Source organism: Phallusia mammillata, chromosome 2, assembly GCF_965637545.1.
Source record: "Phallusia mammillata chromosome 2, kaPhaMamm4.hap1.1, whole genome shotgun sequence".
Classification (NCBI taxonomy): domain Eukaryota; kingdom Metazoa; phylum Chordata; class Ascidiacea; order Phlebobranchia; family Ascidiidae; genus Phallusia; species Phallusia mammillata.
In genome coordinates, this window is record NC_137253.1 from 20,415,612 (window position 1) to 20,435,079 (window position 19,468).

Here is a 19,468-nt window from a genome sequence, read left to right on the forward strand (position 1 = left end):
AAATAAATGTTTTAAAGGAAGTGTTATTGATTTTTTCATGATAATGCCTTTACCCCAACCCAAAAATCCCTAACCGTCAGCATTTTTTTCAAAATATACCGCTTTAAACAGGGAGTCGAAGCGTTTGTCATGTGGTATCAGGTTCGGCTCGGGTTCGCTATGTTTTGTTTTAAGAGCTTCGGGTTCGGTTTAGGTTTTCAAAAACGTATATTTTTGGGTTTGAGTTTTGTTCCGGTTCAGGCAAATTATCCAGTCCGAACCGGTTTGTGTTTTTTAAACCGGTTCAAATCTTTATTTGTTTAATTTAAATTCGACCCATCATCTACCTGGCCTTACGAAACTCCAAAATGATATTGACTGTGCACTGTTATTTTTAACTCGTCCCATAAGTGTTAATTATCTCGCCTCTTGCTTATTCCTCAGTGCGCTGTTTTGAAAAAAGTCACAAAATATAATACAGACTGCATTTTTACTGGTTCAGTTCCAGTTCGGGTCCAACGCCAAACAAAATATGGGTTTCAACTCCGTTTCAGGTTTTTAGGAAATCGTATTTAGCTGCTCCGGTTCGGTTCGGGTTTGAAATGATAAACGTTTCATAAATTGAGCGTACTATCTTGATTCAATTTGTTACATCTTCAAAGGTTCCTTTGTATCGGGTACGCACTTCATTAAAAGCGTAAGGTCTTTATTTCCACATGGCTTGTATAATATTGCTTTCAGTTTTTCGCGCCAAATACTTTTCAACCACATTTACAAACGGCATTGCTTTATGAATAGAAATTTAACCATTAAACACAGCAACCATAAACAAACATGAGCAGTAAATGACCAGAAAAAGTACCGTTTAACCATAGATAACTTAATTATTCCAGCCATGTAACCACGTGCGACAGGTGTGCACTCAAGCGTGAAAATACCAACAGCAGTAAATAAATAGATGAAATAGAAATAAAAGGCATCTTCCGTTTGTGGAATGGAGTGTTTTTTATTTTAAACCAATAAATGAAGTTGTAAGTCACCTCGAAAAAGCGGTAGGCACAAAACAGTTGCCGCAAAGTCACCATGGCAAAGAAGCCAATTAGCCATAAGCCAACTAGCCATCTAACCAAACGTTTATTAAATTTGAAGACCTGTGTGTCAGTGAATAAAAGTCTTACAATGTCAGATGAATACAGTGATGATGAGGGTCCTGAAAGTGTCACATTTACACAAAGTAAAGATTCTGCATTCAGTGCTATTGATGAAATAAAGGCTTCATTAAAGTGGTGAGTTTGTTAGATAAAAAATTACAAAACGTTTCTTAATGTTCTTATCATTCCAGCGACAAAGAAACAAAGAAGAGACTAAATGTACAACGTGAAATAAGGAACATAGAACAAAAAGTAGGTTCATGCTGCTGTGTGTGCTGGTATAAAAGTGTTACACATACAGTGAAGAACCATCAGCCAAACTTTTGGTGTTGTAAACCACAATAAGCCAGAATTAAAAATATGAACTAAATCAGGTCCTCTTTAAGTTGTAAAAAACTCGTTGTGAATCTAACAAGCTTTGCAATAATAGCATGGTATTGCTGCGATACTCATAAACTTGGCTAGACCCAATCTGCACAACATGGCAGTTCCCGATAAGTTCTCGGCTGTGCAGGACTAACACGTCCAGCATGCATGTGTGCATGACCCTTAAGTCCATGTGCGAGACCAATTTCAGCAGGCGCAAAACAAGTAATAGAGGTCAAGGCATGACAATTAAATGCCTTTGGTGCAATGTCTGCAGGTAACCTAAAAAATTTACATGGACGATTTTTGCCATACTCTGCAGACTAGACCAGGGTTGGTCAAAACCTAAGATCATAACTGTTCAAGACCAAAAAGTTTAAGAAATACTTCTGGGCCCTGGAGTTAAAAGGTTTTTTGTATCAAAGGACTGATTTTGGTGTTCGTTTTTTAGCATTGTGGGATCTTTATATTGCATTGATGACATTGGGATGATTTAGGCGCTGGGTAACATGATATATTATGCAATGCTATTGACCGAAAGATGCCTAAACACACTACATAATTTCATTGTGGGTTGTTTTTCGGTTGCTTTTGCACTATAGATGTGGGGTAAATGCACATTTGTTACAACTCTTACAGTTATTTTGTAGCAATCTGACCAAGAGTTAAGGTTTCATGTAAATCTTGCATAACCTGTGTTGAGTATACTGATTCCGAATGATCCATTAGAAAGTTGAGTAAATTGAACATGCAATTAACTTGAATTGTTATGTTTGTGCTTTAGTCTTCTGTACATATTTTCAAGAAACAAAGAAACTCACAAAATTAATAGAGATAGGCAACTTAAATAATGTAAGCGCATGTACATTATTACAGAAAAGAAAAACACTGCCATTGGAGGTTTTACAAAAAGCAGAAAAGATTTTGGAACAAAAGAGAAAGAAAAAAGATATAATTGACTCGAATAATGACACAAAGGAATCAAGTGGTGACGAAGATGATTATAGGTAAAAATAATTCAAATTTTTGTCTTAAATTAATTGTTGATAATGGGAGCTATAACAAGCTTTGTTCTAAGTTCAGCAAATGGGGGGTGTTGGGGAACTTTGTGACATCTTCCAAAACTTTTTAAAATGTCATACAAGTTTCGATAAATTGGTAATGGCATCATCAAATGCTATTGTAGGTGAATCAACAATATTTTGAACAAAGTTTGAATTTATGTAATCTATGTAATGCAGGGGTTCCCAACCTTTTTTCGATCTCGTACCACTTCGATGCTTTGTACTGCCACGCGTACCACTTCTTGCAGAACAACTTATTTAATCGAATCATATTTTATTAAGAATAATAATATTGGCCTACTAAAATAACACTAAAACAAATTTAGTGATATTTTTGCTTTCGTTTACTGTCCACCAATTGGCTGAGCAATCATTTGCCGTAATCAACGCCCACTGTCCCACAGCGTTGTACGGCTTTTCAAAGCAACTGTGCTTCTTGTTGGCAATTGACATGACCTGTAGTTTGTAGATCGTAATGATACGAAACAACAGAAATAGTTACGTAACAATAAGAAGAGGCTTGGGGAAATTTTTTTGTAAACAAAACCAGATAAACAAAATAGAAAGTTGTGAATCCAAATTTTTGTAAAAAAAAAAACGAAAGCTACCCGCGTACCACTTAAAAAACCTTCGCGTACCACTAGTGGTACGTGTACCACCGGTTGGGAACCCCTGATGTAATGTATGTGATGTTATTAGAAACTGATTGACAGCAATTTTGAGTCAGAATGTGTCATATACAGTAGTGGATAGCTAAAGAAAATCCATATTTTCTTGCTAGTTGTTGTAAATTGTGACAAAATATCTTGTATTCAAATGCACTAGTTATGGACTAAATTGGTGCCTTTTGTTACCATTTTGTTTATTTCCCAACTCCCAACTTACGCTAATGCCAGTACTAAACTACAATTTATTTCCATTTTGCAGCAGTGAAGATGAACAAATCAAGTTTGTACCAATTATGAAAACAAAATTCTGTACAAAAACATCTGAGGATGCAATGAACTTCAAATCGAACCATTTGTTTCATGGAAGAATTCGCAGAATTAACAGTCAACAGCAAAAAAATCTTAATCATAAACTCTTTTCTAAGAACAGGAGACGATAGTAGTTGTGTTGAAAACTGTTTAGTGTTACTTTGCAAAAACTAGTCTTTATGACATCGGTCATTAAGAAAAGAGTGTTTGTTCTGTGTTTTGCTTATTGTTTACAACTTAATAGCAGACAGACAACATTAAATACAGACTTCAGGTAAATAGTCAATATTTTACCTTTTTGTCTCGTATTAGATGTAGTATTGCATATCTTGTGCCCATTGTTTGTAATGATGCATGTGCAGTTTTTTAAAGCCTAGGAGCTAAGGTTGTTGCTGATTGTCCTTAAAAATGTCAGAAGGTGTGCTGATAAGAATTGAAATACATGTTTTACTGGTTACATTTTCTCCACAAAAAGTGTAAAAACGGTGAAGGATGCGATTTGGTGACACACAATGCATTTCAACGTGTCATGTTCTATATCAGGCCATGATATAGCACTGGAAATAAAAATACTAAACTCATGCCATGTAACATAGCGGATCAGTGTGATCACTTGGTATCGCCAAAGCGCAGTTTTAAACTCCATCCGGGACAACTTGCTACTACCAGCCAAGCAAATATTATTTTTTCTCCCTAAACTTGGGTCTTTCACATTCCCGAGTGTGGGGTAACCCACAATTCATTTCATTCTGTTGCAAAACACAACACTGATGTATTGCACAATGCCAATGATAGAAATGCAAACAATTAAAAAAGCAAACAAACGTAAACATATACAGGTGGTATGCATGGATTTGTATGTGATACGCGTATAGTCCTGAATGACCCTTCATCACGACATGACATTCGAACTTGAGGGCAATTCGAGAAGCCTATTATAAATTTACAAAACAATTGCAATGCCCAGATTTTCCCCGTGAGTAATTGGCCTAAAATCTCTGTGCAAAAGAGTGAATGAGAATACACAAGATATGAGTTTGGAATTTTGATTAACCCTACTGTTTTGACTGAACAAAGTATACATGTTAAAAAAGTTAAAAAATAAAGATGCTTCGCCCGACATTGCACCAGGTAAATTCTAAATTTTGTCACACAACACAAAGCGCTTTATAAGTAGCTCACAAATGTTAAAACAAAACGCAAAATGAAAGCAACACAAACGCAGTACGTTTTAATGAATATACTGACCGTCAGGTGCACGTATGGGCAAAAAATCCTATGCAGTAAACGCCGAACGCACCACGATGAAACAAACTTTCGGACAGGATTGACACCGAATTCGGGATTTCGCTGCATTGAGAATGGCATAGAGAAATTCAGTGGCAAGGCAATGTGTTGATGATAGCAGGTTCGCGAATTGCTAAATAGGATGCATGAATGTGCCAGGCGAAAGCGGATTCCGGCCCATTAAGTACTTCACAACAAGCGGCTCAAATAAAACTCAAAACTGCATATGATTAAGTAATCTTTGCACTGTCAATTGGTGTTTTCGCTTGAGAGGAAGATTGGGATGGAGCAGCATCTGGTTCAAACACAGTAACATAAAATATTTATTCTTTCCGTACTGTAAAACTAAGCGATGATAAAAATCGCCTTGTAATCTTCCAGAGCCGGCCCTTTCTAGTTGATAACGACTCCAAATATGGCCCCATCCCCAAGTTAAAAATGGCTGACGTTAGATCTAAAGCTTTTTGCAAACAATCGAGATTTTACACGAAGCCCATTTAACCAGATTCTAGGGCCCTTTACCATAAAAGCAAATCCGTTTTATAATTTAGTCGTTAGAAACAGGATCTTATCAGAGCAATGGGTCGATATGTTAAGACGAATTATTCTCAATCAGCCAAAGCGGGCATTAAATTTGATGTCTTACGCGTGACCTCGGATGTGGCCTTTTTTCTGTGACCTCAGGTGTGACAGAAAAAACGCCACCGGCGACCTTAACTGCTGCAAAAATGGTTTTCTGCAAAATTTGAACATGTTGTATACTCCATTGTTACACGAGCTTCTGCGTTACAATTGGATTTCAGTGAGATTTTTTTACTCACAGAAGCGTTTTTAACCCGATTAAGACCAACATAACGAAAACCGCAAAAAAATGAATGTTTTTGGGCAAAAAAATTGTCGTGTACTTATTACAGCCACAGCGGTTTTAGCACATCACAGGCAGCCTTGTTATAACCTGTATACGCAGAAAACGCGACAATGCGCTGAGAGGGCATTCGATGAAAATCGGAACTACGTCACTGCAAACGTATTGACAGGCACTACTTTATATTAAAAGTGAACGTGATATTACTCCGATAAGAAAACAAACGTTATTTATGGTCTTGTGTCCCCATGGGGATGTATGGCTGCAAATAGTTGTTGATCTATACAACTTATTCGCTGTTGTCAACGAACATGCCATAAACGCCTGACCAGAACTGTTTTTAAATGAAGCGCGTGTAAATTTCCAACAAGAAAGTTGAAAACATCGAAACTGGTGCTCGTTGAATTTTGGCTGTTGTCAAGGGGAGTACAATCATTCAATACATTAAAATAAAACGTTTTTCATGGTTCTTTCAAAGACTACTTGGTTGTGAATAATCTATATACCTTGTGTTGTCGGACTATGCTATTGTTACTGGGCATTCTCTATGCATTAAATTACGTCAGTTTCCGGTAGTTTGTTGCCTTTCAGTAACAAAAGTCACAGAGACAAAATTCTTGCCGTACAAACCTCGTAGTTGTACATGGTTTAGCAAGCCTATCCATACTTACAATTATGGTTGGACCGTACTTTATCGTTGGTTTCAGCTTGAATCTCGTTTTCGTACTCGCGAATGCTGTCAAAGCTCATGTCTGACACAAAACGAAAAACATCGATAACAAGAATGCATGTAATAAATGGCGTAAAATCGACCACGGCCGAAGGATTAGAAGCGTTTCGAAACGACCATCAATAAGAACTGTGTACAATCTTCCTGACGTGACCGTATACAATCTCCTTGATGTGCGGTGAGTACATATACGTTGCGGCAGGAGAAACAGAAAAATCACCACAAGGCCTGGATTTACGCGCTCCTTTGAATACCAATTTGTGCCTAAACCCCTAGTTGCCTCTCAACCAAAACAAAATCCTTCGTTTAAACCAGTTAGACAAAAAAAACCGATGCTTCAATGCGTTTTTGTTCGATAATGTCACTACATTGGTCATTCTTTGATGTGCGATTATATAGTACAAATAACCACCGTATTTGTGTAGCAACTTAATGATTAGCCTGATGAAAATCACCTAGCAACCAATTGAGGGAGCGTGTGAATTAATATATACCTTTTCAGCATTCTAATTTAACAGTGACTGAAATAAACTGTGTTACTGCTACTTGCCACCATTTTTTGTTTACGCATACAACTTGTCCCACATGCGTCAACAGCTTTGTTTCTCAAAAGCGTTAAGCTGTATGGTAAACAAGTTGTATGAGGACGTATTTGCCTGTCTTATGTTGTTGGGTTATAGTGTTGAAGCCAATAACGGGAAGTAATTGTGTATGTCGTAACGGTAGCTAACTACTGAAAGAAATTTCCTCTAAAATAACAACAGTTGGCTGTTAATGCCCCCATAAATATAATCATGACAAAATTTAAAATACATCCATCGCTCAAAATGTTAGAATATAGTAGAATGGCGTAAATAGCAGTGAGAAAACGTCCATATCATGTTGTATTAACGTTAGACGTCTTCTACTTAAACTCCACACAACAGAAAGTTTCGAACCACTGGACTAACCGTAATCGCAAACAGAGAACTAAACATGTGTTATCTTGGTTCACTTACCGTACCAGACGTCAATCCACGCAAAGGCTTGCCGATGAGCCAGCAATAGGACATCCCTGAAATGATACAGGACAATATAAGTGTGTAGCTACGCAACATTACAAAATCGGTTTAATACAAAGGATTGCTTGCCTCCACTTATATTCGTTGGAAACTACAAAAGACAATAGCGATGCATAGTTTCGAAAAGGGCTATTGAACGTTCAGTGTTCTCTCTGGCGAATTACCATAGACTCAACCCAAATACCAGCTTGAGCTTAATTGTGTCTGTACTTTTTATACAATAGCTACCAATCTGTTCAATGAATTGATTGTTTAGTCGTGGAGCAAAAAATCAAACGTTTTTATAACTCAAGACTACTTTAAATTTAAACTCATATTTATGTCATACGAAAAAGTTTCCTTGCGCTGTTTTGTATAGCTAACATACAGCTACAGTCGCTAAAAAACTCGAACACTTTATTGAAAACCGTTTTCAAAAACGTTTAAAGTTCGACGACACGCTTCAAACCATACTTAAACGAAAAAATGTGGTTTATGGTTAACACTCTTAAAATATTTGTGTATGCCAGTGGTTTCCAACCGGGGAGGAATTTTATGAGTTCAGGGGAGGAATTTTGTAAAACTGTAAAAAAATTACGTTGAAAATGTTGCCGAATATTTCTGTGTATACATGAGGGATGTCTATTATAATTTGTTAAATTTGTTTTTCGTCTTATGGGGAGGAATGAATAGTTCGAAAATAGGCAAAGGGAGGGATGTAACAAAAAAGGTTGGGAACCACTGGTGTATGCTGTAACTAACTCATTTGTCATGAATTTCTGTGTTTGAAAAGGTTTTGTAGAGAACCGATTTACCTGACCTTACTGGTAACCTTGATTTATTTTTTATGTGACATAGCATTGCGTCATATCGTGTACGCAATTTTCGTCTGCGTATGCGTACCTCGAACCAAATGCGATTACTTCAACGGGAATCAAAAGTAAAAAAGCACATATACTACATGGTATCGATTGGCGGTTCATATACGTAATGGATCTACGTTGGGGAAACACAACGCCATGAAACAAAAGTCAATGATGCATTCACCTGACGACTCTGTGAACATAGGATTCGACTTTGCTTTGCATTCCCCACACTTCGAACTTCACTGCTACAAGCTTGTAGGAACACATGATTGGTGAGTGAGTTTCCTGTAACACAGTGAAGCGCCCTTGTTGACAGTGATGTGCGAGACATTGTAGCTCATGTCAAATTAGTGTTAGTTCTTACCTGCCAGTTTCTCTGCAAAGGGCCCCTGTTTGTTTTCTTCGAATGAAACTTGGTGCAGTCCTTGAAACATTAAAAATGCTACTTGAATGATTTTTAGAATTTTTTACAACTTGGCTTCATCATTGTTTTTTATGCTTTTTTATTTTATGTTTTTATTTGCTCACTGGAGTTTAACAAAAGCTCTCTCGACCAGTCACCAAATTTTATTACTCGTTTACAACACATTATGTTTACGAACCTACAATGCCATGTATTCAGACAATGGGCAAACAATGTATTATGGATGGGAAGAAAGGTCACAGACTTTACGTTGAAATTGCCTGAAACAACTGACTAATGTAGTTGTTCCCTTATATTCATTTGGGCAATTTCTTGGTCTTTGGGACTACTACTGTTTTTGCAAGCATAAACACTTGTCTCTTGCATATAAGCCAAATAGGTAGCAGTAGAGTAGTAGTAATGAGATGTAATATATATTTGTAAATACTAATGGTTGAAAAACAATAAAGGCAATCACTGAACAATTCACAATATTACTGTTTATGTTACTTCTTGACTGTTTTGTACAGGTCATGGGTTAGCGCGAAATGACTGCTAGGAAATATACACAAACATGATGCAAGGAACTACTTCAAACACATCAGCACTTTTGTAATCATAGCTTGATTTTTACATGTGACAAAGTTAACAAGCACCTAGACTGAACATTTTTTTATGGTTGCCAGCGAGTTCAAAACAAACTTTGCCAATCACCAATGCCTTTTGACTGGTGTAAAAATCTGTAGAAATCTGAAACGTTTTTTTTTTGCCGAAGCAATTAGTTTTTTTCAAGTGCATTGTTGAAGCTTATCCTGTCAGAACCAAACATGGTTATAACTTGGCATTCAACAGAGAAGAAAACAAAATTTAATCTAAAAAGCTACCCACCTCATCAGCTTTATAATGCTTGTCAGGAACTTTATCATAGGCTAAATCAAGATAAATAACTTCCCTCTGGGAAAAATCAGCATCGGACAGCTGATCTCGTACCTGAAAGTAAAATATTGATTTTTTCAATGCATGGATTTTCCATGTAACAGATATGAAAACGTGTGTCAAGAACTCAGCTACATTTGTGCTACTTTTTCAAATGGTACAAAGGTCAATGATCTTTATTCACTTCACCTACTTTGGCATGAGTAAAATCACCATTTGTTCCTTTGTTGTCTTCATATCTTGTTTCAACATGGATATGTAACCGAGGAAGCCATGGACACTAGATACCAAAACAGTTGTTTTCTGCTTGCTATTTTACTAATACCCAAAAGAGTAGCAATTCAACTTACTGTGTATTCTGATTGATTCCAAAACCGCAACATAAAACAAAACAAAAATATTATTTTAGAGGTTTTAGAACAAGGTAAACAGGCTATAGGGCTATACTGGCTTTGCACAATATAATCTAGTCCCTGCTGAATAGGTGGTTCATGTACTTAGATGAGGCTACTTTATTGGCACATGCATCCTTTGGGAATATAATGATAAATGATGGCCTCAAAGGAGTCATGGGAGAGCAATAAGAGCAAGTAATAAAAACTTTAAATGGGTATTATCTAGAATGCCAAACATCTTTTAATTAACTAACCTGTTATAGTATAGGGATAAAAGTTCCAAGCCCTTTCAGTGATGTAAATGCTTGGAAAAAAGGATTTGGCCCAACTGGGCAATCGACTGCAAAACAACAATGTTGTTGTGTTTACTTGAATTTGAAGAAATTTAGTACCTTGCATTATCAATTTTAATAATATCATACATATTTTTGCACTAATCAACAACCATGTCTATACTTCATTGCATTATATGGTACACTTTTGCATGTTACATACTTTTAATGAATTTGATGCACTAAACTTACAGGAATATATTTCCATTAGTTAAGTATAATACATACTTGTTTAAATGAATTCTTTTTTCTGTTAATTGTCCACTACCATGTTGCTCATCATAACATGGTTCATTTATTATAACTTCAACACCCTCTCCAACCTCACTTTGTTCATTGCTGTGTCGATTGATCATGTAAAGCTGACCACGTTGATACTGCCATAAAATATTTAATTGTGTTACAAGTGTGGGTAAAACTATTTGAAGAACAAAACTTATAGATTAATCAGAAATGACAGATACCAACCTCTTCAACTGTCATGGGCATACAAATCCTATATTCCTTCAGCAGCATTTTAGTCTTTTGACAAATGATTTTATCACATTATTTTAGCTCATACAAATTTAAAATGTTGGGAAAAGCTGTGACATACAATTGTACAATTTTTTTAGGTATTAAACAATAAACGAAGTTTAAAAATTATATTACAAAGCTGCAGACAAAATGCCATCTGGCAGTATAAATCGTGGTAAGTGCTATGTAAACAGATGCCCTCCTATATTTTGAACATTGTACTTTCTGTTAGAGGTGTTGATTGTCTAGTGTTCAATGTTCACAGATAACACACAGACACAATTACGAGATCCTATGTTCCATTTTAAACAACAGAACAAAACGATTCACTCACAATTTTAAGCGCACGTTCGCATGAATGACTACAATGAATACCTTAAATTGTACAGCTAACGAAACTCAATTAGAAAGGTTATTTTGAAAACAACGACTCCAAAACTCCATCTGCAGGAAAGAAAAGTGCATTTGTACAAAAGTTAACATTTGCAACCATCATTTTTTTATTTCTTCATTACGCCTGCAATTGCGCAGCAGCCAGCAGTGCAACCAACTAAAGACAATCGTTGATCGATTTGTAAATATAAATGTGTAAACATGGAAATCGTAGGCTTCCTAAAAGTTTACTAAATGTGTGTTTCAATGATTAACACAAACCCTTCATAAACTATGCAGTTTAAGTAAACTATGCAATAAAAAAGTCATTGAGCAAAGAATCATGACAAAGAAATATCTGATTTGTAAAAAACAACAACATTCGATTCTATGCATTTACGAATAAACTTTAGGGACTTTACCCACACAAAAAATCCCAGTTTGACTGCCCGTCCCGTGTGAATTTTTGATTTCGTTTTGTGATTTGTGTTTCACTGGCTGGCACAATTACGACATCCGTAGTGTTTTTCATCAAGTTGTTTGGTGGATTTAGGCTCGAAGCATCATGTTTCCATCAGCAACTACTTCTGCGGGTAAAAATTCCAGCAAAGGTTTGTAATGTATGCACTATTTTTGTGAAATACATTAAAGTTTTTTTCATGTTTATGTCTTTTTTTCTAAAAGACAACGCACATAGCTGGCTTGAAAATAAGAGCTTTGAAGAAAAGGCTGCATCTTTGATCAGAAGCAAACAACAAGAGCTTGGTGCTGTATTGGACAAATTGGAACCTGTTCTCATACAAGGTTTGTGAAAGCAGCCATTGGTAAATGTTATTCAAAACCCTAATCGTAGTCCAACAATTAGCAACACAAAGCACTAAACTGGCCCTAAGTTCTAAAAATATATAAAAAAATAAAATGAAAGGGTGCATAACCTGACCTTAAGTTACACTAGTAGTAGCTTTTTGTTCAAAATCTGGAATTGACCTGAATCGAACTTTCATATTTCTTACCAACTGCTATCACTGTAGCCAAGAATTTTATAGTGAGTAGTTCAAAGAAGGTTTAAAGTACCTTTGGTGAAAAAGTTTTGAGTTGCAATTTCTTGGTCTACAGTGTTTGTGAGCTAAAACCTTGCAACACTGCTAAAATTATACGGTTTGGTTCAATACAAAAAAACACCCTAAAAAATAAACGAATTGTTACATGTGTAAATCACAGTACGCCAGGGCCATTGAAGGCGCTATACCGAATCAGCCGGTCACCAAGCATTCACCACCATATGGCAAGGCGTAGGCTAGAAAAATCTAGCCTGCGGTGGGATTCGAACCCACGACAGGAGTCTTTCCGGGACTCGCGCTCTACCAACTGAGCTACACAGGCTCAGTGGAGAATCCGCCGAAAGTCGAATCACAAGCACCGTTGCCTGCCTCGTATGCTGCACATGTCAGCTTCGTAGTAGGGGATCGCCAGATTGACCAGTATCAGTTAAGATGAACATAAATTCATAACTGGGATCAGCCCTAAAGCGTCTATGCCAGGGGTGGGCAAACTTTTCAGCGCAAGGGCCGCATTCAAAAGTTCTTAATCTTATGGGGCCGCATTGTATTTCACCAACAGCCCCCCAATTGCTTGCTTGTTTTTTTTAATAACTGGTGTAAAGAATTAGGTTTATATCATGTATATACCATTCAAAGTTGCTTAAAATGCTCATATTAATAATTTCTGACTTGGTTCATAAGTTTAACTGAACGGAGCTAACTGTTTATGACATCATAATCGGTATTGTGACGATTGCGGTGCCTGTTTATTCGCATTGTTTGCAGACAATAAGCGGATAAAAAGCCCGGCGCATAAGGTTCTTAGGATGGTAATCTTTTTTTCAGTCTCACGAAATCTGTTTTTAGCAGTTTGAAAATCAAAATATTTGGCAAAATAGTTTTAGTTACGTCACGGCAGCCAGTACATGTATTTTAACATACATGGTCACGGCCGCACAAACTCATCTACGCGGCCGCATGTGGCCGTACGGCCGCAGGTTGTGTACCCCTGATTTAGCTCAAAATATTAACATAGTATATTTTCAGCTATGTGCAAATATGTTTGTTGTCACTTTGTTTGCACAAACATTGGCTGAAACGCTACAATTAAATAAAAAATAAAGCATTTGTTGTAAACATAGCATTTGTTGCATCATAGGCTGCACCACGTTTTTTTGTTAATAAATTCCTTGCGCCAACATTAAACAAAGCGAGCCGCTTTTAGTATCCATCTTAAGTGTCGTGGTCTGTGTTAATGATTCTAAACCCGTGTTTAATGTCCGTTTGCAATGTACTGCAACGAACTAAACTTGATCCAAAGTGACCAAAGTTTTGGCGTCAACAGTATTTGAAAACGTGAATGGCTTTTACTTTTATCGAACGAAGAAATTGTTTCAAGTGAATATTTGCATGATAACGTGGCAGAAACAGCAGACCAATTCACGTAAACACCCCCGGTATTTTTCAAAACTACACCTGTGGTTATAATACTATTCAGCGTTGCTCGGTAACTTTCTCTTTAAAATTTCCCAACATTTGGCGGGCCGCATGAACTCCTTTGCCGGGCCGCATGCGGCCCGCGGGCCGTAGTTTGCCCACCCCTGGTCTATGCAGACCAGCGATCACGGCACACTCATATATAAAAAAAAATATTTTTTTTTTTTTTTTATATGAGTGTGCCGTGATCGCTGGTCTGCATAGACGCTTCAGGGCTGATCCCAGTTATGAATTTATGTTCATTGTTACATGTGTATTTGAATTTTTTGTCAACAAAAATGTTTATTTGTTTTTCTCTTCTGAATGTACTGAATCAGTGATATAGCTCTTTGATATGAATTCATACAGACTTTCAATTCTGTTTTTAGAGAAGCATTTAATTAGTGATGAAAGCTCTTCTGGTGCTGATTCAAATGATGAGGATGAAAGTCTATCTGAAGCAACGGAAGTCCACAAAATTAATGATGAAAACTTGGTGATAGATACGAGTTGTGACAAAAACAACTTATATTTCAAGAAACCATACAAAGTGTTTATTCCTAAGTTAGTCTGTGGGTTTGAAAGTTTACTAATGTATTAAATACAAGAAATTGTCTTAGTTTGTATTAAATTGTTTTGTACTATTTCACTGCATGTGAAACCGTATGTCTGATTTGCTGGTGCAAACTAATTTTTTTAAAGATTTTATCGTGGATCTACTGTGTGTTGTGGCCTGTCACCATATTATACAATGACTTTCAAGGAAAACAAAAGAAAAAGAAAAAAAGTAGTTCCTGACAGATACTTTCATTCTAAATTTTTGCAGGATACTGATGAGGTAAAAATATGTTTAAATATCAATATCTTCAGGTAAAATCTTTTTACCAAAAATTTGACAGTAAAATGTAACATCAAAATTTCATCAGATTAAAATTTATGAATTTTATAGCATAGCGTACTTGTTATCACAGGCTTACTTAAATGTTTAGATACTTTTTTCACATTTTCCAAAAAGCTATTATGATGCGATATCGTGTAACACAGATAGTGGTGGAAATAAATATTGCATTAGATTTTGTCAAACTGCAGTTACCAATCGAAATCTGAAGATCACAGTGACAAAAATCCCAAAAAGAAAAAAAAAATTTTTGCACTATTTAACTTGCCTCAAAATTTTAGGAGCTGGTGGACATAAGCGATATGAAGAGTGAAATAGAAAGATTAAATATTTTGACCAGAGAAGAACCAAATAACATCTCGGTCTGGATGCAACTGGTTAACTTGCAAGATAGTATGAATTTTTGTGTTGCTACTTTGTGTTAATAGCTTACACATAAGAAGAAAACATTCCTCGTGCAAATAACAATAACTTTATTGCCCTAAATATCAAGCTGGCTAACATTGTACTAACAAAAAAAATGTCTATTAAGTTCTTATACTGGAGGTCTACTTAGTCTGTTCTTTAAACAGCACATACAGTGTATTAATTTCTGATTAAATGATCATAAAAATCAAAAAATATCTGTAACACATGAAGAACCTTTTGCCCTACCGTCAATATTTTAAAACATATGTAACTTTTCATGACTCATTTGAGATATTCTTATAAGGATCATGGCACTCTATACAACACAATCCTTATTGCAGGCAGTGGATTCAGCATGCATCAATGTAGAAAGTTTTTTGGGTATTTCACCCCTGAAAACATGGCAATTAATAAAAACAAAAACCTAAAACTCAATCGACTATGTTAAAGATTTTTAATATTTTCCAGAAATTGGTGGAAAGAATGTTCGTGTTACCACAGAGAAAAAAATTGCGGTGCTGGATAAAGCCATTAGCAGTAACCCACGCAATGTTGATCTGAAGCTTGAGAGACTTCAACAATTTGGTAAGTTATTGCACTGTTTTTTAAATGATTGATTTGTTAGTTATAATTTGGGTTTTCTGGAACATCAACTAAATTGTTATTATAACTGGGTTGGCACAATCATTGTGGCATATTTTGCATTATGATGCAGCTGTAGAACACTTTAATATTATCCACCAACTATGCCCTCCACTTGTTTGCACTTGCAGCTAATTCCGGCTTGTTATGGTGCAATTATGTTGTCTTTACCAAGCAAAATAAACTCAACTAAATCATTTGTAGAGAGTGTAAGTGAGGATTCTGAACGAGAATGGAAGGATCTTGTTTTTCAACACCCAGGCAACAGAAAGGCTTGGGAAGCTTATATTTTACATTCAAAGGTCTGTACTGCATGTTGCTTAATAACTAATTCAAAATGGAAGTGTAACAGCACATTTTGTGTTGTGGTATGTGTTGACCAAGGTCTTGGAGGGTGAATTTTTATATTTTGCATTATGAAAGACAATATAGCCATTGTCATAGTTGAGCACCATGGCATGTTATTCCAAGCATAAATATTTGACAACTGTATTTCACCTGGGAGGTTTAAACTACTATGTCTGTTCTCTACTGTGCATGTTTTCCAAGTTGTTTTCGCAAACAAATGTGATTTCTTTTGTGTCTAAATTATGTGGAAAAGTGGACTAGAATGTGGTGCATTTGTTGGTTGGCTCTAAACATGTCGGGCAATATTTTTTTGCAGAAACAAGCATCCCATAACATATCCAAAACATTGAAAGTTTTTGAACGTTGCATTCAAACTTGTTCTGCCATTCATGAGGGCTCATTTCAACCTAAAGAGCCCTGTCCTGATGTTGAGAATGACATGATGGAAATATTTGCCCAATTGGTGCATTTTCTTTCTGAATGTGGCCATATTGAAACATGTGTTACTCTACTTATTGTGATGGTAGAAGTCAATGTTAGAACCAAGAATTGTTCATCTGTATCAGATGTAAAGGGGTTTTATGAAAGTGGTGAGCCTCTTCTGGGTGAAGACAAGTCATCTGGATGGGAGCCCTGGTCACTTAAACACAAAAAAGGTGGTTGGGTAAAGGTTGAAGAGCCAGAGAAAATGGAAGTCAGTGATGATGATTTGGATGTGGATTTTGACAAAGGTTTAGAAGAAAATTGGCTGACTATGGAGGAAAAAAGGACACTAAGGTTCATTCGTCGAACAAATATTTACACTTTGTGACTTTCTAATGTTTAAATAGGTTGAGCTGAGACAATTTTTGGAGAGTGAATCTTAATTTTACTTCGAAAATCTTTAGACATACTAATGTGCCACAGCACAGTTTTTGAAAAACACTGCCCACTATGAAATCAATTAACTTACCATCATTAAAGTTGTACTAATTGTTTAAAGACAATGGTTTGTTTAAACTTGATATATGCCTTTCAAAATACTTGCTCCATACAAGATTACTTGCAATGAATGTTTTGCATTGACAGAGATCTTTTGCCATTACGAACAAATGAGGAATGTGAAGATCCAGCAAGAAAGGTATGTATGCATTGCAAGGTGTTATTTGTTTTGCCAATGCCTTACTGTGTAGGTGTCCTTTGACGATATACAAGGATTTATTTTCTTTGTCAAAGAAATATCATCAAGAATCAAAATTTTAAGACTACTTGTTTCATTTCTGGGGATTAAAATTGAGGTCAGTATGATGTATTTTATATGTATAAAAAAAACTCTTTTCTGTTTTACACCTGTTTTACAGAATGGTGACAGTTTCAAATGCATAAGCCAGCTGTGTCACATTTCACACTCAATTTCTTCTCAGTCTCTGCCAGGAGATATTTCCTATCTCAGATTATCATGTGACCCATTAACTTGCCCTTGTGGCTTATTACCAAGAGAGCCTCACCACACTTTCTTATGTAAGGCGTTTGACCAGCTTCGCATAAGCTGTCCAAAAGAAGTGACAACTCCAGTGAGTTGCTTGTACCTCGACTACCTCCATGCTCGCCTGATTGGGCTGAGCAAAAACAAAAACTATAAACAACAATTGAAACATTCACACAAGGAAGCAAAGAAAATAGCCAGGAATCTTTTACAAAGTGATCCCATGAACTTTGAACTGTGGATCAAGTTTGCCAACATTGAGGCAATCGCTGGAAAGCACGAAGACTGCAAAAAAGTTTACTTCAATGCTCTTTGTATGTGCAAGTCACAGAGAGACGCACTTGCATTGTGTGGAAGCTACACAAAACTATCCCACGAAAAACATTCTGATGCTTTACGCTTGGCACTAGGTGCACTGGGGGATAACCAGGCTTTTGCTGATTATTTGCAATCAAAAAAAGGTGTCACCAGTGCTGTGGTACTGAGGGCAACACGGAATCTAGAACGAATCTGTGAAGAGCTATCTTGTTTGTACAAGGAGGTATTGATCAATTATTATTTACCCCAGTCTGGATAAAATCGCATACACCTTTATTGATTTTGACCTAAGGTTGTGTTGTTGCACTCTGATGGAATGTTTCATGTTTTATTTCTGTTTGATTAAATTGTATTTACAATTTTAGGTGGATAATTCCCCTACACTTAAAGCAAGTCAGTTTGCTGATGCTGTGTGTTGCTATGGAATGTACCTAAAACTTACATCAAACTTGTTTGTTCCACAAGCATTGCAACCTTACATAGTTATTTTGCGCAAACAGCACAGCACAGGTACCAAACAGCCAGTCACTAGATTGCTACAAAAATCATTTTTTGGTAAACAAAGTTCCATCTTTTACTCCAGGAAGCAAGCAAGCTGCAATTGATTTGCTTCAAGTTCACAATTTAATTACAAGGCTGGTTGATCGGGATTATAAACACCAAAATCACTATAGAAATGCAGTTTTATCTGCATTGGATGATTTTCCTGAAAATCCATTGTTTGCCACACAATTGTGCAAGGTGCGGTAACTATAAAATAAAGTACAAATTTAACTATGGATTTAGAACCGATTTATGTATAATTCATTGTGCTCAACTTTGTGCAATTGCTATTGTAGGTGGAAATAGGAGCTTCTGTTGCAAGTGTTGCAAGACGATTGTTTGGCACTTTGGAAACGCCACTAAAAAGCATCTATGCAGTGTATTTTGAGATTTTAAGAAGCGGCCACTCATCGGGAACCAATCAACCAACCACCACTCCAAGAATACTAAATCTGCTGGAAAGAGCTGTTACAGTCCATCAATCTGATGTTTTCTTGTGGAGATTATATGCTGCATGCACAAACAATCCTGATGATATTCTGATCAGAGCTACATCTAATTGTTCATGGTCAAAAGCAATTGCCTGTGATCGGATTCGATCGTCCAAACAAAACATTGATGAGATAATAAAATTTACAAAAGATAAAGGGTTAAGAGTTCGCACACCTATTGAAGAAGTTAGGTTGTTACTGACAATGTAGTATGATGCTTTTTTTGATAAAGTTTTATTTCTGATTCTGAAAATAAAACTCTTGGACAAATCCATGATTTAAAAGAGTATTAGTGGCCATATTAAATTGCAAAAGCAAAGATGTGGTTTTACCATTTTGAATTGCTGTATCTGTTATGTTTAGATGTAACTTTTGTTGTTCAAACTTTTTCATGTCTGACACATCTGAAACAGCACGCTCTTGTTTTTCCATTTAAAAAAACTATAAAAAAGACAGTAAAGAAATATGTTATATATCCAAGTTGATTACAAAGGGGTAATATATGTGCAGGAAATTTAGTACAGTTTTTCACACAAAAGTGACATAGCAAAATTCATTTA

General features: G+C 36.2%; 3 protein-coding genes and 1 non-coding gene across 4 annotated transcripts; 2 read left to right on the plus strand and 2 right to left on the minus strand.

Annotated features, from left to right (window-relative positions):
* Positions 1-935: 935 nt before the first annotated feature.
* On the plus strand, positions 936-3,994 carry LOC145212189 (uncharacterized). Its single transcript, XM_080080228.1, has 4 exons — positions 936-1,265; positions 1,322-1,382; positions 2,373-2,503; positions 3,488-3,994. The coding sequence occupies exons 1-4, from the start codon at positions 1,063-1,065 to the stop codon at positions 3,666-3,668; spliced, it is 576 nt and encodes a 191-aa protein (XP_079936354.1). The 5' UTR covers positions 936-1,062; the 3' UTR covers positions 3,669-3,994.
* A 285-nt stretch (positions 3,995-4,279) lies between these two features.
* Positions 4,280-10,995, minus strand: LOC145212190 (cytoplasmic phosphatidylinositol transfer protein 1-like). The gene is made up of 11 exons (XM_080080230.1): positions 10,860-10,995; positions 10,620-10,768; positions 10,314-10,399; positions 10,015-10,022; positions 9,858-9,944; positions 9,617-9,718; positions 8,690-8,749; positions 8,507-8,610; positions 7,418-7,473; positions 6,361-6,441; positions 4,280-5,119 (listed from the first exon to the last, which is right to left on the minus strand). The coding sequence occupies exons 1-11, from the start codon at positions 10,905-10,907 to the stop codon at positions 5,055-5,057; spliced, it is 846 nt and encodes a 281-aa protein (XP_079936356.1). The 5' UTR covers positions 10,908-10,995; the 3' UTR covers positions 4,280-5,054.
* A 520-nt stretch (positions 10,996-11,515) lies between these two features.
* On the plus strand, positions 11,516-19,192 carry LOC145212187 (nuclear exosome regulator NRDE2-like). The gene is made up of 14 exons (XM_080080226.1): positions 11,516-11,890; positions 11,964-12,083; positions 14,185-14,359; positions 14,498-14,633; positions 14,975-15,086; positions 15,570-15,686; positions 15,948-16,045; positions 16,408-16,868; positions 17,160-17,211; positions 17,264-17,368; positions 17,432-18,097; positions 18,240-18,384; positions 18,458-18,615; positions 18,714-19,192. Exons 1-14 carry the CDS (start codon positions 11,845-11,847, stop codon positions 19,116-19,118), a joined length of 2,796 nt encoding a protein of 931 aa, XP_079936352.1. The 5' UTR covers positions 11,516-11,844; the 3' UTR covers positions 19,119-19,192.
* Trnas-gga (transfer RNA serine (anticodon GGA)) lies at positions 12,589-12,662 on the minus strand. The gene has a single exon. It is a non-coding gene; the product is annotated as a tRNA-Ser (tRNA).
* Positions 19,193-19,468: the final 276 nt, after the last annotated feature.